The 18719-nt window shown below is 52.8% G+C and overlaps 1 protein-coding gene across 1 annotated transcript in view; it reads right to left on the reverse strand.

Annotated features, from left to right (window-relative positions):
• Window positions 1-18719, reverse strand: part of KCNJ6 (potassium inwardly rectifying channel subfamily J member 6) — a 187902-nt gene that overhangs the window by 25582 nt on the left and 143601 nt on the right. Inside the window, exon 3 of the mRNA XM_028505152.2 lies at window positions 14275-15195. Within this exon, the coding sequence (XP_028360953.1) occupies window positions 14275-15195 (921 nt within the window). The remainder of the gene's footprint in view (window positions 1-14274; window positions 15196-18719) is intronic.

Here is an 18719-nt window from a genome sequence, read left to right on the forward strand (position 1 = left end):
GCAATGGACGGAAGCTTCAGAGGCAGCGCCACTTTCGGAAAGGCCAGCCGCTGCCTTTGGAAACACCACTCACGCACTCCCGTCTTTTAGGGAGCGCCCACCAAGTGCCGGATTGCGCTAGATGTTGGGAATAAAGAAGTAACAGGCATAATCTTCGTCCTCAGAAACGTACAGCCTGCCGGGGCCACCCGGCCCCGCGCTCGGCCCCGCGCTCGGGCACCCGCAGTGCGGCAGGCACCGCGGGGATGTGCAGAAACGCGGGGGAGGTCGCGCGGTCAGGAGGGCTTTGCGAGAGGCTGTGTTCGCCGGGAGGGCTGGGGCGCGAGCCAGAGTTACCGAGGGTTTTGTGGGTGGGGACAACGTCACTGCGCAGGGGCAGGCCAGATGCAAAGTCACTGGGGGCGTGGCCAGGCACTTCAGCAGCACGTGCGCGTGGAGAAAGTGACAAGGGCACCCGGACACCTGGCATGACCGCCACCTGCAAAGGAGCTTGGTCTTTTTCTCCAGCTACTTCAAGGCTGCTGAGAACGTTTGAGCTGGGGAGCAAGGGGACAGGGTCCGCAGGTAACAAGGTTTATTGGGACAACCTCGAGGAGGGGGCCTTGAGAAAGGAGAGTCTGTAGTTGGGGCAGCTGGTATGGAAGGGGCGGGACAGTCCAGGGGAGAGGACTCGTGTGAACCCGTGCAACGCGCTGGAGTGGGGAGAAGGCTGAGACACTGAGACAGGGGTGAGTGTAGGGGTTGGTGGGGGAGGGACACGTGCAGCCAGGGCTGCTCCAGAGTGTGGCCCAGGTTGCTACCTCTAAGGTACAACCTGGCACAGCTTGCTACCTCTAAGGGTTGGGAGGCCGTGGTGGTGGTACAGATCGGCTTTACCACCAATGCACAAATACACGAGTCCCAGCAGATGGCAGTAGAGCGTGTTGAGGAGGCAAGCCTCTTTCCCTCCTTTGCAGCAAGGAGCTGTACCCGCTGGCAGCAGCCCTGCACCTGGCTTGCTTCCACGTTACGGTTGGGAGTGAGGAGGCTAGGGAGCCCCAGGGAGAGGAGAGCTCCAGGTGGCAGCCAGGTTTCTGACCTGGGCCCCTGGGAGACTGGCAGCCCCATTCGTCAAGGGGTGAAACACAGGAGAGGGGGCCACTTCCTGGGTGACGTCCTCCCGGAGGACAGTTAGCTGACTGGGTCTCAGCTGGGACGTCACGTGCTGGACTGCACCTGGGGGACGCCCCGCACACCTAGAGGAGTGGATGCCAAAGGCAGGGCTGCTTTGGGAGGAAGGGAGAGTGCAGAAGGAGGCGATGAGGGCCCAGAACAGACCCAGGGAAGCCACCAAGGTTTGCACTAGGCGTGGGGGTTGGGGCTGGCAGGGTCAAAGGAACCCTAAGGGACTGGAAACAGCTGGCCAGAACCAACTGCTGGAGTGATTCCTTTTTTAAAAAATATATTTTAAAAAGATTTTCATTTATTTATTTTTAGAGAGGGAAGGGAGGGAGATAGAGAGAGAGAGAGAGAAACATCAATGTGTGGTTGCTGGGGGCTGTGGCCTGCAACCCAGGCATGTGCCCTGGCTGGGAATCGAACCTGCGACACTTTGGTTCATAGCCCACGCTCAATCCCCTGAGCTACACCAGCCAGGTGGAGTGATTCCTAATGTCAGGAGCGGGAAGCTTCAGGCTGACCCAGACCAGGCTAAATTTTTTTTTTCAATTTTAAATGACTCTAGACTTTCTCTAGTGCTTACAAGGCCAATCTAGTTCGAGAGCATATATGATATTTCACTCATTCCTTCTTCTGATTATGTTTTCTGCACTTACACACTTATCCAGTGCCTGCTATGGTCCCAGAACTATTCCAGGTGCTGAAGGTGCAGCAAAGAACAGGATAGGACACAGCTGTCACGGAGCTTACAGGCTGATGGTTAACAAGCAAGTTAACCGGATAACATCAGCTGGAATGAGTTCCACACAGCATGGTGGGTGCACAGCGATGGGTTTGGTTTCTATCAGGTGGTCCGAGAAGATTTCTCTGTACGAGAGCTCTGTGCTCAGCCTGGAGAACCTGTGTGGCCGCAGCGGGGCGAGTCGGGTGGGAGAGTGGGTGGAGGTGAAAGCCAGAGGCACAGGTGGGAGGTGGGCTGGAGGGCCCTGGGGCTGTGGCAGGGAACCGGGGTTTCCCGAGGGCGGTGGGAACCCCTGGAGGGTGTGAGCATGGGCAGGACTTGCTCTGGTTTGCGTTTTATTGAGATCACTCTGGCTGCTGCGTGCAGATGGACTTTTGTATGGGGGGTTGATGTAAAGCAGGGAGACACAGTTGGATGCCACATTATGACACCTTCTTCTGGGCTGGTCACCAGAGACAGACATATTTGGGAAGCCATATCGATAGGACTTCAGGGCTGTAAGGAAAGGGGAGGACTTAAGGAGGGTGCTGCAGTGTCGGACGTAAGTCCCTGCATGGCTGATGCGGACAGTTATGAACACGGGGAAGACGGAGACGGGACCAGATTACAGGGGTTCTCAGTCTCGGGTTTCTGCTTGGGCCACGGCAGTGGGACACGCTTGCTCGTCATCTAAACAGGTGCGCCAACCACGCAGCTGGGTTTCTGAGTGCAGAGCTCAGGGGAGGAGGCAGGACCGGAGACAGAAATTTTATGTCCCATGCAGAAAGGATGGCCACTGAAGCCAAGGAAGGGCCTGGCTGAAAATGGGGAAGACAACTCTCAATGGGACGAGCCCTGCGGCTCTGGGGAACTGAGAACCAGCCCGCAGGGGAGGATGGAAAAGAGCTTTCTTGGAAGAAGGAGGGACAGCAGGAGCAGAGACGGAGACCAGGGAGGAGCAGGTAGGGAGGGAGGCAGCGGTCAGCCGTGCCCATGTGGTGCGGTCAGTGGGACAGGAACGCAGGGGCGGCCTTGGAGTCCTCGTCGGGAGGGACACTGTCGGTGAGGGACACTGTCAGCGCTGTGCTGGGAGTGGGTGCACGCTGGGTCGGGAAGTGAGCCGCTGGCAGTGGAGATGGCAGGCAGCTCTTTCTGGCAGTGACGTGGGAAGGAGAGGTGAGAAATGGGACATCGCTGGAAAGAGACATGATGCGGAGAACAGTACAGTTTCGTTTTGTTTGTTCCTAAAGATGGGAGGTCTTAGGGAATATTCTCATGCTCATGGAAACAAACCAATAAGAAAAAAATCTTGGCGTAGCTCAGTGGATTGAGCGCGGGCTGCGAACCAAAGTGTCGCAGGTTTGATTCCCAGTCAGGGCACATGCCTGGGTTGCAGGCCATGACCCCCAGCAACCACACATTGATGTTTCTCTCTCTCTCTGTCTCCCTCCCTTCCCTCTCTAAAAATAAATAAATAAAATCTTTAAAAACCCCCGACTCAAATTAAAAAAAAAAGAAAAGAATCTATGATGGAGGAAAGGAAGAAGAGGGCACAGTCTAAGCCTTTGGTCCGGGCTCAGGGGTGGGTCTGGGGCTGGCCGGGGTGGCGCGGGGCTCTCTGGGAACAGGAGGGGAGGCAGACCATGCTCAAAGGCCCCGGTGGGGATGGTGGGTAAGCCCCGGGGAGGATGCCAGTGCTCCAGTCTGTTTTTTTCTGTTTTCTCAACGAAGTGCGAAGCCAGGTTTTTATCTAAGAGGGAGTGGTGCTGGGAGACTGAAGAGAGATGAGAAAGTGAAAATCATGACTTTTGGTGGGTAGATAAAAACCCATGCTAAACATTTACATTTAAACGCATGCTGCTTGCATTCTCCTGTGGATTTTGTTTTGGCATAAAGAGAGACCCCGGGGCGGGGCAGGCGAGGAGAACCAAAGACAACTGTGCACTTTCGTCTGACCCTTTCCCGTCTCCTGCCCACTGGGCCGCCGCCGTCCCAGGTTACGGACGCTCGCTGTTCACGAGACGCCCTTTCTCCCTGGTGGAGTGTGCATGTATCAGACTGAACTCAAGAAAAATGCTAAGTGCTACTGTGTCATTCTACCCTTCCAGGAGGCAATGCAGGCCACCTTGCTTTGCCAAGGAGAACTCAAAGTGCCCACAGCTGGCCCCTTCAGTGCCAGGAACGTGCATGCCAGCCCCCAGTGAGACCTTTGCTAGTTCACCTACCAAATGCAGGGCGTGCCCCCCGCGCCTGCCGCAGCAGAGGCCGTGAAGCTGCACGGGGAACACCCTGCCCTTCTTCGCCCTTGGCCTGGGTTGTTGCCCATCAGGTCGCTGTCTCCTCACACACAGTCATGACCCATCTGGTCGGGGTTTGACGGACGTAACCTCTTTCTCGCCTTAGCCTTGGGGGCTGACAAGGCATCTGCAGGCCCGGCTGGACTTGGGGAGGTGCCACTGGAGGAACACAGGGGCCTCGTGCTGGGACGACCCAGGGACGTGTTTGCAAGGCTTTCTTGCTCCGCATGGGGCCCTGGGGATTCTTAAGAGTTTCTGCAAGAACCACAGACCAGCACCGTTTTTCCTTTCCTTCCAACTTGGTTTGGGGAGACGGACAGTATTTGTCACCAAGTGCCTAAAGCAGACAAATGACAATACTGTATCACGATGTTAGCTCTCTGAGTTGTAGGCAGTGGGTTTACTCTTGGTCCAGTGAGAACGTAGCATTATTAGTCCATTTTGGATTCCGTGTTCGGTCTTGTCTCCTCGGCGCTCCTTCCTGTGCGTTCTTCCCTTACGCCACTACCTCCTTGACCGTTCACTCCCCCAGATTCCTGCTGATAGCCACCCTGCACAGAATATGCTTGAGAAAATGACACAGGACTTGTGTTTGCTTAGCAATGTTCAGCTACAGCCTTCTAAGGATGGTCTCGGTGAGTAGAGAAAAATGATGATAATGATGACGATGATGATGATGATGATGATGATGGTCAAACCCAGAAAGGGTCTTTTTGGACACATTGCAGATGGAAACCGCCACTGGGTTTCACTAGGCTGGTCGGAGCCTACATATTTTTATTACGGTTCTTTCTGGCAGAGTCAAAATTGATTTTTCCCTTTCAATGTTAAACTTTGTTCTTTTCTCCCCTCCGGGCTGGCGAGCTGGCTGCCTGGCTGCACCTCGGGTTGGCCCTGGCACGGCACATGCCATTTTGCATGGGGCTAGCCCTGAGCGTCCGCTGGCACAGTCACCTGGAGATGCTGAGTTGGGCAGAGGCTGAGATTGTGAGCCAGGGGGTGCCCTTTGAAGAGCCTCACTGCTGACGTTTATGGGGGGGACAGATCACCCCCGCTGGCCTCCCGTGGCGTGGTGAGGTGAGCCCCACAAAGAAGCTGAGGCTGGGAACGGAAAGAGACTATATCACGGGCTCTAACTGTCAGTGCGTTAATAACCTTTAATCAGTAACCACTGCTTGCCGCGTGCTTTTGTGTATGGGGCCTCCTCCGGAGCGGCCCTGGGGCGGACAGATTGGGAGGGCGGGCAGCCCCGAGGCTGCGCCCCGGCTTTACCGCCGCACCAGCGGGGTGACCCGCTCCCCACGCAAGAGTCAGCCTCCGCACTTGTTACATGGGGGAGGGCACCTCCGTTTCAGAATTGTTCTGAGGGTTGGAAATAGCCTCTATAAGGCATCTGATAAAGTAACGGGTACCCGCCAGGCAGCTAGCGAGGGGCAGGCGGAATGGTTTGGCTTGCAGCCCCGCTGATCCGCTCTCTGCATTTACTGAGCGCACCCCGTGCATGCGCCCAGGCCTCAGGATGGACGCCTCGCCTGCGTTACCTCGTGGAATTCTCTTATACATAGCACTCCTACTTTTTTAAACCGAAAATTTAATTTTTTTCAATGACAGTTGGCATTTACTATTGCATTAGTTTCTGGTGTACAGCCTAGTGTTTAGATGTTTATATAACTCAGGAAGTGATCCCCTCCAGGGAGTCTGGGACCCGCCTGACACCGTCCGCAGTCATTACAGTGTCACTGACTACATCCCCTGTGCTGTACTTGACGTTCCCGTGACTGACTGTTCCGTAACTGCCGGTTTGCACTGCTCAGTCCCTTCCCCTTTCTCACCCACTTCCCCGAACCCTCTCCCATCTGGCAACCACCCGTCTGTTCTCTGCGTGTGTCCTTCTCGTTGTTCGGGATGGAAGAAGACGTTCGGTGATAGGAATGGGATATGCCCAATCACGTGGGTGGTCAGGAGCGGAGGCACCATTCGAGTCGGGCCGTCTGATCTCAGAGTCTCAACCCGAGAAGATAAACTGTGGAGGAGGGAGGAGTTCTGCAAACTAGCCAGCCGTGAGTTCGTTTCGTGGCCAGCTGGGAGCTAATAGTAGTGGCCAGCAGCCAATTCGACAAAATGTTAGCATGGCATTTTGTATCAGGCAAGACAGACTGGATTTTACTGTGGTCACATCAACCCAGTGTCAGTGGCTTAACCCAACACGAGGTTATTTCCCAGTCATGTCCCATGACCCAGTGACTCGGCAGGAATCTACTCTCCAAAGCCAGTCCAGGGCCCGGGATGACAGAGCTGACAGAGGCTTCATCGTGACATGTGCTCCTGTGAGAATCATGAAAGTGGGAAGGGAACGTGCCAACATGCGTCGGTGTTGCCTTGCACAGTTTCCATCACGGTGACAGTCGTGGCTTATGCTTATGATGCTGGGACAGATGTGAGTCACAGGACCACGCTGGGCAGGAGCAGGGAAATGGGAGCCTCACCTGAGTCTGGAAGGAGGAGACACGGACCCACCTGGGGAACAACACTAATGGCCACTGCACATGGTCACACCCTAACTTGCAAAAAGTGTCCAGCCCAGTTTGCTGGCTTTCCAAACCACCTGGGTGTCTGTGGTAGACGGCATTGTTGTGTTCTCGTTTAGTGGTTTCCCAGGAGGGAATTGTGTTGGCCCATTCTGTCACTACCAGGCACTGCCCTGTGACGTGCTGTGACTAGTCAGTGGTGAGCAGACGTGAGGCAGTCCGCCATGTCTCATTGTTCTTCCTGCCCCGAGAATGGCGTGGTCTGCACGGGGCTGCTTCTTCGGCCTGCAGCCTGGGGTGAGCGGGATGTGCGCACAGCCCCCGACGCGGGCTGCGAGTGAGAGCTGAACCTTGAGTTTTAACCCTTGGGGTTGTCACTCCAGCGTGACTTGGCCAAAGCAGACAGCCACGGCATACTCATCACTCCTGGTTAAATAAGAAACAAGGGAGTTGGCTATGTAGAAATTCGCCCGCGTGGTCCGCTTTGTTGAAGTACATCTATACTTTGAAGCAGAAGGATCTGTAAGGACTTATTATGTAAGTAAGCATTAGTTGAGTTAGCAGCACAAAAATATATTCGCAACTGAGGCTTCAACTGCTACCTTGGAGTTATGAAAAACCTAGGAGGGGAACCGGGAACATAGAAATATGGTTTTCAAATGCAGACTATGGTCCGGTCCCCACGGAACAGTGGCCTCAGAAGACCTGAGAATATTCTAAACGTATGTCCATTCCCAGCAGAAATGATAAGGATGACATGTTGCTATTTATAGCAAGGCAGAGTCTTTCTGAGTCCAGCGATCCTCATTAATTCAGATCCATCGATTTGTAATTCATGGCAGGTAACTGGGACAGAGGCCAGGCTGGCATTCACTCCCATGCCGTGGGTGTGCATTTCTTGTGCTGGCTGTCATCACAGGGGACATTTGCCATTTTGACCATTCAGATGGCCTTCAGAGGGGAGTCACCTGCCATTCTGTGGAGGTGCCAGCTGCAAGGTCCCTGGGAACAGTGGGGCCACTCCGTGGGATTGGCCCCACTTCCAACTGCCTGGCTTCCCATCCTCGTCCAGTTTTGCTGCCCGCTGCCCTCCCAGTCTGTGGGGGGAGAAATGATCAGGTAGAATTGGGGATGTTGAAAGGTCACTGGGGATGTAGGTATCATTTTTGTTCCCATTTTAGAGTGGCAAAACTGAGGCGTAACAGAGGTGGAGCAAGCCAGCGAGTTTAACAACTATGGTTCAGACCCACGATGGTCTGACACTAAATGACGCAAGGTAGTGCAGACACACTGAACCAAAGCTGAGATTCCTTTTCCGAAAACGCTGTGCTAAGTGATTAGTATAACAAACAAGGTCCGTGAGGAGGTTGGTACAGGAGGAGGAGCCAGGGCACACTTAACTGGGGAAGAAGAGCCTCTCTGGCTGTTTTGCTGTGTTTGTGTGAGTGTTGGTGTGTATGTGAATCATTTCTGTGGTTTTTCCCAGTGAGCCTCTTCCGGTCATTAGAAACCGCCGGGTGGAACTGCTTCTCCACCACAGGCTGTCTGTGCTCGTATCACCAGATGCCCTAGGAAATCATAAAGCTCTGTTTACGGAGGGTATGCTAATTAGAGGCTTCCCACTACTTGACACTATCTCTTCATTTGGATGGTGCAGTGTCTTTCTAACATGAGTGGTGACTTTAGAGTTTGAATCAGAGCTAACTTTTAGGCGCTAGTCCATTTTCTCCCCCTTGGGCTTGAATTCCAAATTGTATATATTATGTGACCATCACTGACTTTTGAACTTTCATTTTAGTAGCGCCTCCTGGCCCATTTGGAGAAGGAAGAACAATGAATTTTCTGAAACTGGTGTTTTAATAATAGCATTTCTGTAATTAGTATTTTGGCTTTATTAACCATGATACTGTTCGGTAACCTCAGTGCACTGCCTGTTCTGGGACATTAAATGCCTTTTAAGTTGTAGGAGATGTGTAAAGGAGTGGCGGTATTCTTCCTGTTAGAAACCTGAAAACTCTGTGTGTGCCCTGCGGCACCCAACCCAGGCTGTTAGGACATTTGGTGAACCAGAACACAGTGTCCCGAAACTGAGGATCACAAAAAGTTTACCATATTTGGGGAGCAAATGTTACCAGTTTTGATCCAGCTAATGCTACTTCTCGGGTAGATTACATTGAGGTGGGTGTTTTGAAAGGAGGCCATGAATAGTTCACTTGAACCTAGTGCCCAAAGAAGAAGGGACTGTTGGATTTCTCGATGTTGAAGAATGGTAGATGTCCATCCAGGAGAATAAATTCACGGCTTTGAAGTCTTCAGCCCATTACTTCTTACAGAGACTTACCAGGAGGTTTTTATCCAAGTGCTTAGCATTTCTGATCTCATCAATTAACTATTTTGCTAGGTAGTTGGTGTTATAACTCTTAAGAGAAAACCAGTAAATCTGGAGAAAATGGCTTGCCAAGAGAAGGGTTAGCAGTAACTTATCGAAAGGAGAAAATGGATTTGTAAAAGGTAGTGGGTATGAAATATTACTAGAAACAGCTCAAGAGTACTGTAATGCCAATCTTCATCCTCTTATCTGAGAAATGCTGATTTCTCAAACTCTGTGATCTCCTATTCTCCCCTATTATAGTGAAATGGCATTTTGATTACAGAAAAGAAAAATGGCACTTGATAATCAGATCTGACGGAACAACGTATTCTTCCAGGCATAATTTTGTAGACAATGCCTACCTAATTTCAATTTTAGAACTATTTTGCAACACATCTTTTTTGAATACATGGTTCTTAAAAGTTCACACAAGCCCATTAACCATTTTAAACTGAATTGATAACTTTGGAGGCTAACAGAGAAACCTTAAAGAAAAAGAGGAACTAATGGTGGAAGCCAAGAGAAGAAAGCTGGTCTGCACACGAAACACCAGTTGTCTCTTTCTGGTGCATTTCCCTACAGAGTCCTCATGATACAAAAAGCACTAAACCAAGCTCTGGCTAGTGTGGCTCAGTGGATTGAGTGCCTGCCTAGGAACCAAAGGGTCACTGGTTCAATTCCCAATCAGAGCACATGCCTGGGTTGTGGGCCAGGTCCCCAGTAGGCGGTGCAAGAGAGGCAAGAGGTGATCACACATTGACATTTCTCTCCTTTTCTTTCTCCCTCCCTTCCTCCTGTCTAAAAATAAATAAATAAAATCTTAAAAAAAAAAAAAAGGCACTAAACCATGAGGCTGAACACCATCATCCGTGGTCTCGGGTAGCCAAGCCTCCGTTTTCCCATCTATAAGGTGAGAATCCGGTGAAGACTGCTTCCAATTAAAAAATGCTGTGACCTGCCACGTGACTTATATGACTCTCTTCAGGTGACTAATATTATTCTAGCAGTGGAACTGAGCTTCCCTCCGGTGGAGGACTGTTCACCTTCCCCCGCTTCTGGTTTATGCCCGCCCACTTCCGGTTTCCGTTCAACCACTTCCGGTTTCCCAGCCTCTGACTTCCGGTTAGCCCTCCCCTACTCCTGGTGCACGCTGCCCCTTCTCCTTGGCGACCCAGGAACACTAAGTCCCGGCAAGCCCTCCCTGCTTCCTCGTCTATGAAGTGTTATCTAGTGTGTCGCCACTCAGTTGGCTTCCTCACATCCTCCCTTTGCCCCAGTTTCTAAATCTTTCAGACGTTTTCCTCTTTGGAAAAAAACAAACTTGGAAGAAAAAAGGCGATGGAAGGGGAACTCGCAGATTAAGGGGCTAAAAAGAGACGGCAGCCCAGCACAGTGTCTTAACCTCCCTTGTATCCCGATTCAAGCAAGCGGTCTTAAAACTTTTTTAAAAAAGACGTTTAGGAGACCATTGGAAATTGGAACACGTAAGATATTAGATCTGAAGACATGATCACTCATTATGTTACGGGTCATAACGGTGTTGTTGTTGTTTTTCAAAAAGGATCCTTATCCTTTGGAGAAACATACTGACATTTTTGCCGATCACATACGACGCCGGAGGGCAGTCAGTGGGGGGTGATGCAGACGGAGCACGTTTTGAGCGTGCGTGGACAATTACAGAAATGAAATGATGGGGGCATGGGAGTTAATTACACTCTTTGGAGTCTTATTGTATAAGTTCTATAGTTTCCATAATAAAAAGTGTAAAAAAAAAAAAAAGGCTGGACCGGGTTCGTCCCCACGAGGCACGTGCACGGCTGCGGCGCTGCAGCGGGCTGCTCGTCGTCGTCACCGCGGCACGATCGATCGCCATCGCCGGCGGTAAATATGGAAGTTCAGCAGCCAGGACGGCTCCAGCGCGGGGCGGGCTGGCTGGCGCGGGGCCCAGCTCTGCGCGCCTGTCATCTCGCCTCCAGGCCGATCCGCCCTCTATAAATAACCGACTCTGTGAATGCTTTACTATTTTAACGCGCGTTCGCCGCAGCTGCGGAGCGTGTTTGTTTACGAAGCCGCGAGCCCTTCTGTAAACATCACTGTCTCAAGATCGCCCCCTGTGTCAGGAGCACAAAGGGCCCCCTTTAGAAATATATTTGTGGGATGAGACACGCGGCCAGCTCCCAGATGTCTGGGTGGCTGCTGTCAGAATTTTCCAGGGTTTTGGGTTCGTTTTCAAAAATAGAATCACATGACTGGGCGGTCCTGGAGAGGTCGCTGGGGTGCCCATCCCTCCGAGTCTGGGCAGGACCAGGCTGCAGCCTCCCGCTGAGGAGGTGGGTCTGTCTTTGATGAGGCCAGTGACCTCATTGAGGGGAGGACGGGGGCCAGGACCCGCAGGGCATCGATTTGGGCAGTACGCACACACCCTGCCTTCAAGGATCTCACTTTCATTTTCTAGAAATGAGCCTGGCTCTGAGCGACGGGACAGAGCAGGCCTGCGGCAGTACAGGTGGGGAACCGAGTGACCTGAGACGCACCGGGCTGAAGGACCCTGCTGTCAGCCTCCTGCAGGGTGGCTCAGCCCTGCAGGAGACACCATGTGGTGACCAGGGTGTGCGCAGGCTGTGGGTGACAGGAAGAGGGCCGAGCGTCGGAGCTGCGGGGGGTGGGGCTCATGCTTGAGAAAGGCCTGCGAGTGGAGGTCACTGACAGAAGTTTAAGGTTAACTCAGACATTTTTGAAAGGACGAATGAGCGAAGGGGAAGCCGTTGTGGGCCAGCTCGCTGTTGTCAAAGCTCTTGATGCCCCATGCAGCCCCACGGTGAATAATTAGACCCCTGCGAACTTTTCCTCGGTGTGCACTTGGTCCACCGCGGTTTTGTTCCCGTGACTTTGACTCACTGAAGCATTTCTCTCCCTGGGGTCTGTTTAATGCCCATAAATACCAGTTGCACTTTTCACTCACAGAGAAAAGTGTCCCTCTGAGGCTTAAGAGATCAGATGTGCCCAAAGCCCTGAACTGTGTGAATCTCATCAGGAAAGGATCAAGGCATGTCCAGCTTCCAGACAAACTCAGAAGTTTCTAGAACACTCTTCCCTCCACTTTCCGGAAGCTAGAAAACTATTTTTTTTTTAAAAGAAAATGAATAGTAGTCGCCTTTTTTCCAGGAACAGGGGTGCGCGTTACGATTTTTTCCCTGGCACCTACCTATTTTTCCTCTAAGAAAGCAGCAGGAAGCCTGCCAGGTGCTCAGAGGCAAGTAGCACTGTTAATTACCAAGAAAACAGTGTTCCCGCCTTTGGAAAGGCTCACTCATTACAAGCTGTCACCAGAAAGACCAGGTATGCCCCAGGGAGGATGCTGACTCAGGGGTGTCGCCAGGATAACTTGCTTATTCCGAATTCATTAATTTTTTTTTTTCAGACTGGGCTTTGTTTTGAGGGAACAGCTCCTCTAGGTTGAAGCTCAGGGGAACACCGCTAACCAGAAGGTACATAGTTGCGGTGGCTTTTGCTTCTTGGGCTCAGAGATGCAACGATAATAAGGCTTGTTCACTGTCACCCCCCATGTCCTCTTGGGAGATTTGTAGTGAGAAACCTATTATTACACGAGTATCACCAGGGGCCAGTGGACGCTGCCAGAGGCTGCGCCTCAGGGGCCACCCCCAGGGGAATCCTGAGTCCCTGTGCTCAGCCCCATGGGAGAAGGGCCCGGTCTGTGGGAAATGACAGAGCTCCTGTTCAATCACATCCTCCCTTCCTCCCTCCTCCTTTCTCCCTTCCCTTCCCGCCCCCCCAACCATTGCTTCACAAATACACCCAAAGTCAGGCTAAAGGTACCGATAGCCCTGTTCCCATCTATCACATTCCCTTCATATTTCACAATAATAATTTGTTATTCTTTAAATCCGTTTCCAGGTTAGGTCCAGGTGGCGTTAGTTCTATGGAAAAGAGCCCACTCAGTCCCTGAGCTCCACGCGAAGCCTGCCACTCACAAGTTCGTTGCTTGCTGCATTCATAAACCGATGGCAGAAGCCCCCAGCACAGTGAGTGAAATTTGTTGGAGGTTACAACCGTGCCTGCTCAGGACAGGGAGGCAGGGACGTGGGGCCCATGCCTGGCCTTTGAAGGGGTGACAGAGGCCAGCTGATGGGCTCATGAGGAATCGGGGGCCAGGCTGATGGCCGTGCATTTTCAGAGCCCATCGACCGACCCCAAGCCTCGCGTGGAAGCCTTCAACGCGCAGAAGGGCCAGTGGTGTAACTAAAGAGGAGCCCAAGGCTACCGTCAGTACTCAGAAGAGCAGTCAAGAAATTAATGACCTTCGTGCGTTTCCTGTGGAGCACCACCGTTAGCTTAAGTCAGAATTTATGGCTCTGCTTTGTGGAACGTTCCAGATAAATATAGGCAGAACCTGCTTTGCCGTTGGGGTGTGTCATATGCGTGAAGTCCAGCTGTGAGTGAGGACTTCAATTAAAACCTGACCATTTCTCTCTTCGGAGAACAGAGCATCTTTCCCCAAACATACCGACGATGAGCTGCTGACAGCAGAAGGGTCAGCAGGGTCGTGAGGAGTGGATCTTCCGTTTTTTCTTGCTTCGCCAGAGCCACTCCCTGGGTCTGCTGCACCGTGCCTGCTGGGGGCTCAGCGGGCAGAGTGCGGAGGGAGACGGACGCCAGGCACTCGCTTGGTGTGAAAGAAAAAACAGAGCGATGGGCCTTGCACGCGGCTCCCAAAGATGAGGGGGAAAGTACCTTTTTATTAAAGCAATTCGTCAGGCCTCCTTCGAAAGGCGTAATTTCTCCTTCCTGCGCTGGCCATTAATAACCTCAAGTATTTAAATTAAGCCATGTTTTAGAGCCATTTAAAAAGCACCTTAGAGATAAATGTTAAGTAAACGTCTGGAATTTTAACATACATTTCATTTTAAGAAATATTTTAAAAATATTTACCATTTTATAAGCAATATTTTAAAAATATTTCTTAATTGGTTTCCAAAGGGCTCTTAAAAAGCTCAATGATTAGACATCGTGGTGGGCGGACTTGAGTTATAAGACACAGGCATGCTCTTCCGCGAAGCGAGGGGAGGGTGTGAGTGGTGAGTGAGGCTCCGTTTCCCATACCTACCGTGAGTGAGACCGGGAACGCCGGTCTAAAGCGAGCCGGATCCCGCAGAGACCCCGGGATGCAGCGTGCCTTACCTGTCGCCTCCACCATCCCTTCCAGGATGACCACAATCTCCAGTTCCTCTTTGGGCAGCTGGGCTTTGGAGATCTCCCAGAAGGGGCTCTGCTGGTTGATCTCGTGACTGATGATGAGCGGGGACACCAGGAACAGGCGGTCATCCCCGGTGTAGTACCCGACGTTGATGTCCGTCTGGTTCAAAGGGATGAACTCCCCCTCCGAGGTCTGTTTGGATTTGATCAGCTTGGCCCTGATGGAGGCCTCCACGATGTGGGAGTTCCGAAGGTCCCCGACTCGGAACATCAGGCACAGCTTGCCGTCCCGCATGGAGATGACCGCGTGGGTGGAGAACACCAGGGTCTCCGCCCTCTTCTTGGGCTGCGATATTTTCACGAACATGCATCCCACCATGAACGCGTTCACAATGGAGCCCAGCACGGACTGGATGAGGAGGAGAATGATGCCCTCGGGGCACTTGTCCGTGATGACCCGGTAGCCGTAGCCGATGGTGGTCTCCGTCTCTATGGAGAACAAAAAAGCAGAGACGAAGCCGTTGAGGTTGGTGACGCAGGGAGTCCACGAGGGGTCCTCGATGTGGTCCATGTCCCCCCGGATGTACGCGATGAGCCACCAGATCATCCCGAAGAAGAGCCACGTCACCGTGTACACCATGACGAAGATCAGCAGGTTGAACCTCCACTTGAGGTCCACCAGGGTGGTGAAGATGTCGGTCAGGTAGCGGTAGGTCTCGCGCACGTTGCCGTGGTGCACGTTGCACTTGCCGTCCTTCCGCACGTACCTCTGGATTTTCCTCTTGGTCCGGTCCCGGCTGACGTGCCGCGGCAGGTCGTCCCTGGCCTGCTTAGGCAGCTTTGGCTGGTGAATGGCCACGGGGCTCTCCACGTCCTGGTCCATGGAGTCGCCCTCCAGGACGTTAGCTGGTGGTTTGGGGAAGAGAAAAGAAAAACCGAGTGAAAAGCGGCCCTTGGGTGGTGGTGGAAGCCACACCGGGTCCGGTGTGAGAGAGCGAAGCCAGACACCGTTTGTGGAGCGGTTAACAGGGCAGATGAAGCCGTTTTTACGTGGCGTCATCTGGACAGGTCTCTAGCTGACTCGGACTCCCTCTGTGTAAGAACTCCCCCGCCCTTCCCACCCTCTGCGAGCACATCCTAGTGTGCACACAGGGCAGAGCTCCCTGCTGTGAAACCGCCCCCTTCCAGCAAGTTCCAAGAGTCAGTTCCTAGAGCCAGAGGTCCCCCCACCTCACCCGAGATGCTTGGGCCCGGGGGAGGCTGCTCACTCCGATAAATGCTCAGATCCCGACAGTCTCCCTTCCTCCACTCGGCAGGCGTGGGGTCTCGGGCACGCTATTTGCTATGGACTGAAGTGTGCCCCAGCCTCGCCCCGCCAAACCCATTTGTTGAGGCCCTAGCCTCTAATGTGACTGTATTTGGAGATGGGGTCATTACAGAGGGAATTAGGGTTAAATGAGGTCCTATGAGGAGGGTCCCTAATTCAATAGGACTGGTGCCCTTATAGGAAGGAAGAGGAAGAAATGCCACACTAGGGATGTGCACACAGAGGGAGGGACGTGTGAGGGCAGGGAGGGGGCAGCTGTCTGCGAGCAGGAGGGAAGGTCTTCTAGACCAGCCAGAGCCTCCAGAGACCAACCCTGCTGGTGCCTGGACCTTAGATCCCCAGCCCCCAGAACCGTGAGACCATACATTTCTGTCATTTAAGCCCCCCCCCCCCCCCCCCAGTGTGTGGCGCCCTGTGGTGGCAGCCCCAGTAGACTTAAGATACTATCTGAAGTCACCGAGCCTCAGTTTCCACATTTACGAGGTGCCCACCATGGAACCTAGTGTATGGGGTTGTTTTAAGGTCGGACAAAGCCACATACCTGCTCGGGACAGACATGCAATAAATATTCCTCTGTCAGAAACTCTTCCCGAGCTACTTATGTTTGGGGTACGAATTTTTTTTTAAAGATTTTATTTATTTTTAGAGAGAGAAGAGAGGGAGATAGAGATAGAGAGAGAGAGAAACATCAATGTGTGGTTGCTGGGGGTCATGGCCTGCAACCCAGGCATGTGCCCTGACTGGGAATCGAACCTGTGACACTTTGGTTTGCAGCCTGCACTCAATCCACTGAGCTACGCCAGCCAGGGCTTGGGGTACTAATTTTGAGTGAGGTCTTTAAATCGTCAAATTTCAGTGTTTAAAAGAAAATGCCAGTTTTTGTTGGTTGATTCAATGTCAAGGTTAAACAAAGTGTGGAAAATCGCTCTCTTTTTCAGTGTCTACACATTTGATTTGGTGTCTGCCTCGACACTGAATCTCTGCAGTCTTGGCCTGTGGTTATTGTTCCTGAAAAATTCAGGAAAAATTCATCCCGCTGTGATGAATGAATGCACGGGTGTCACCTTAGTTACTGATGCACTGGGAAAGCTCTTCCAGAGTCCGAGTGCGGGGGGAAGTTTGGAACCGGCACTGTTACTGTGCAAACTCGTATAAACCGCCATGCGAAGTTACTGGTTCAGCCAGTACCCGGGAGTCTTTCTAAAGGGTTCGGAAGCAGTGTCCCGCCCCGGGCTCCTGTCCGTGGCAATGCGTGTTTCCCCTTGGTCCAAGGCGGAATGCCGTCTGTTGGGAACACACTTATCTCGTTCAGAAAACAGCTGGGGGCGGGACTGGAGTGGCACCAACTAAACCTATGGATGAGCCTTGTTCCTGGCGGTGAGTTTCCTTGCACATCCACCGCATAGATCTGTTTTCATCTTTCGGCGCAGGGGACAGACAGCCGCTGGTCCACGTGAGGAGCAGCCTCCTGGGTTTGGCAACTTGGACTTTCGACTCCCTGCCCTCGATGGCCTTTCGTTGGTAAGGGAGGAGGGCTTTGCTTTTTGCTCTGTGAATGGTGTCAGGACAGGAGTCAGAGGATGGCCCCTGAGGTCGGGACAGGATGGTGAATCTATATGGAAGTGAGCCGATGCCCCTCTCACTGCCAGAACCTTCTAGAAGGTGTGATGTTTGTGGTCCGGAGTGGCCTCGGCAGGGCTCTCCCTGCGAATTTTGCCCTGAGTGGGAGCCTCAGACTATAATTTCATGTGGGACAAGCTCGGGGCTCAGGCCCTTCCGGGTTGAGGGGCCTTTTCTGGGCGCCCCGTGTACGGTCTCACTTCGCCCTGGGGGGGGGCGTGAGCGCTCTCGCTGTGCAATGCCCCCCTGAGCCCTTCCCTACTGAAGGCCTTCAGTGGAAGAAGGTGCTTGGTCGGATTAGCTCCTTTTTAACCGTCTTCAGTGCTGTTTCATACTCGAAAATGTCACGGAGGAAATCTACACCCACCCCCACAGCCCACGTGGAAGCTGCTTCCCCCCTTTTCCTGGCTCGGCTGTACCCTCCGAGCTCCAGCCGTCTGGCCTGAGCTGGCAGGACCTGTCTGGGCGGGGAAGAGATGGCGCTGGGGTTCTGCCAGCAGACCCTCCAGATCTGCTTTCCCCCTTTCCAGTTCGGGACCGGAGCACGCCTCCTGGCCGCCTCTGCTCTGAGGGGTGGCCGCGTGCTGAGCCCTGGCCCGTCTGGGACAGGCGTGCCCTCCTGGCCTTCAACAGGGTCTGCGCCCCCTCCCATGCCCCTGCCTTTCTGCGGGGGGTGATCAGGGGCTCCTGTCCAAACCATACAAAGAATTTATCCAAGTCGACAACAACAACAAAACAAACCTAATTCAGAGATGGGCAAGGGACTTGACTTGAATAGACACTTCCCCAGAGAAGACGACCAGATGGCCAGGAAGCACATGGAAAGATGCTCAGCGTCACTGGGTCCCTGATGGTTAAGGAAGTGCAGGTCAAAGCCACGATGAGATGCCACTGTATACTCAGTAGGATTTCTATTCCCCCCCACCCCCCATAAAAAATGAAAATGATAAGCATTAGTGAGGATGTGGAGAAGTTGGAACCTAGGTGCATTTTTTTGGGGGGAGATGTAAATTGCGCAACTTCTGTGGGTTCCTCAAAAAGGTGAACAGAATGATGTGCCCCAGCAATTGAAAGCAGGGGCTCAGACAGGGAGGGGCTCCCACACCGGTGTTCACAGCGGCACCACTCACGGTAACTGATGTGGAAACAGCCCTGGTGCCCCCCAGCGGAGGCGCGGAGAGACAGAATGCCACGAACATGCAGAGCGGAGTGTCATTCAGCCCTACACAGGACGGAAATCCGACCCGTGCGACGGGGGGACGACCCCTGAGAACAGGGTGCTAGGTGACATGAGCCAGACACAAAAGAACAAATGGTACATGATTTCACTTCTATGAGGAGCCGGAGTAGACCAATCCATGCAGAGAGAGAACAGAGGTGGCCAGGGGCCGGGGGCAGGAAGAAAACGGGGTTTATCTGTGATGATAAACCAGTTCTGGAGATGGATGGTGGTGATGGTTGTGCAGCTTCGTGAGTGTTCCTA

The sequence above is a fragment of the Phyllostomus discolor genome, chromosome 2 (genome assembly GCF_004126475.2).
Source record: "Phyllostomus discolor isolate MPI-MPIP mPhyDis1 chromosome 2, mPhyDis1.pri.v3, whole genome shotgun sequence".
In the NCBI taxonomy this organism is placed as follows: domain Eukaryota; kingdom Metazoa; phylum Chordata; class Mammalia; order Chiroptera; family Phyllostomidae; genus Phyllostomus; species Phyllostomus discolor.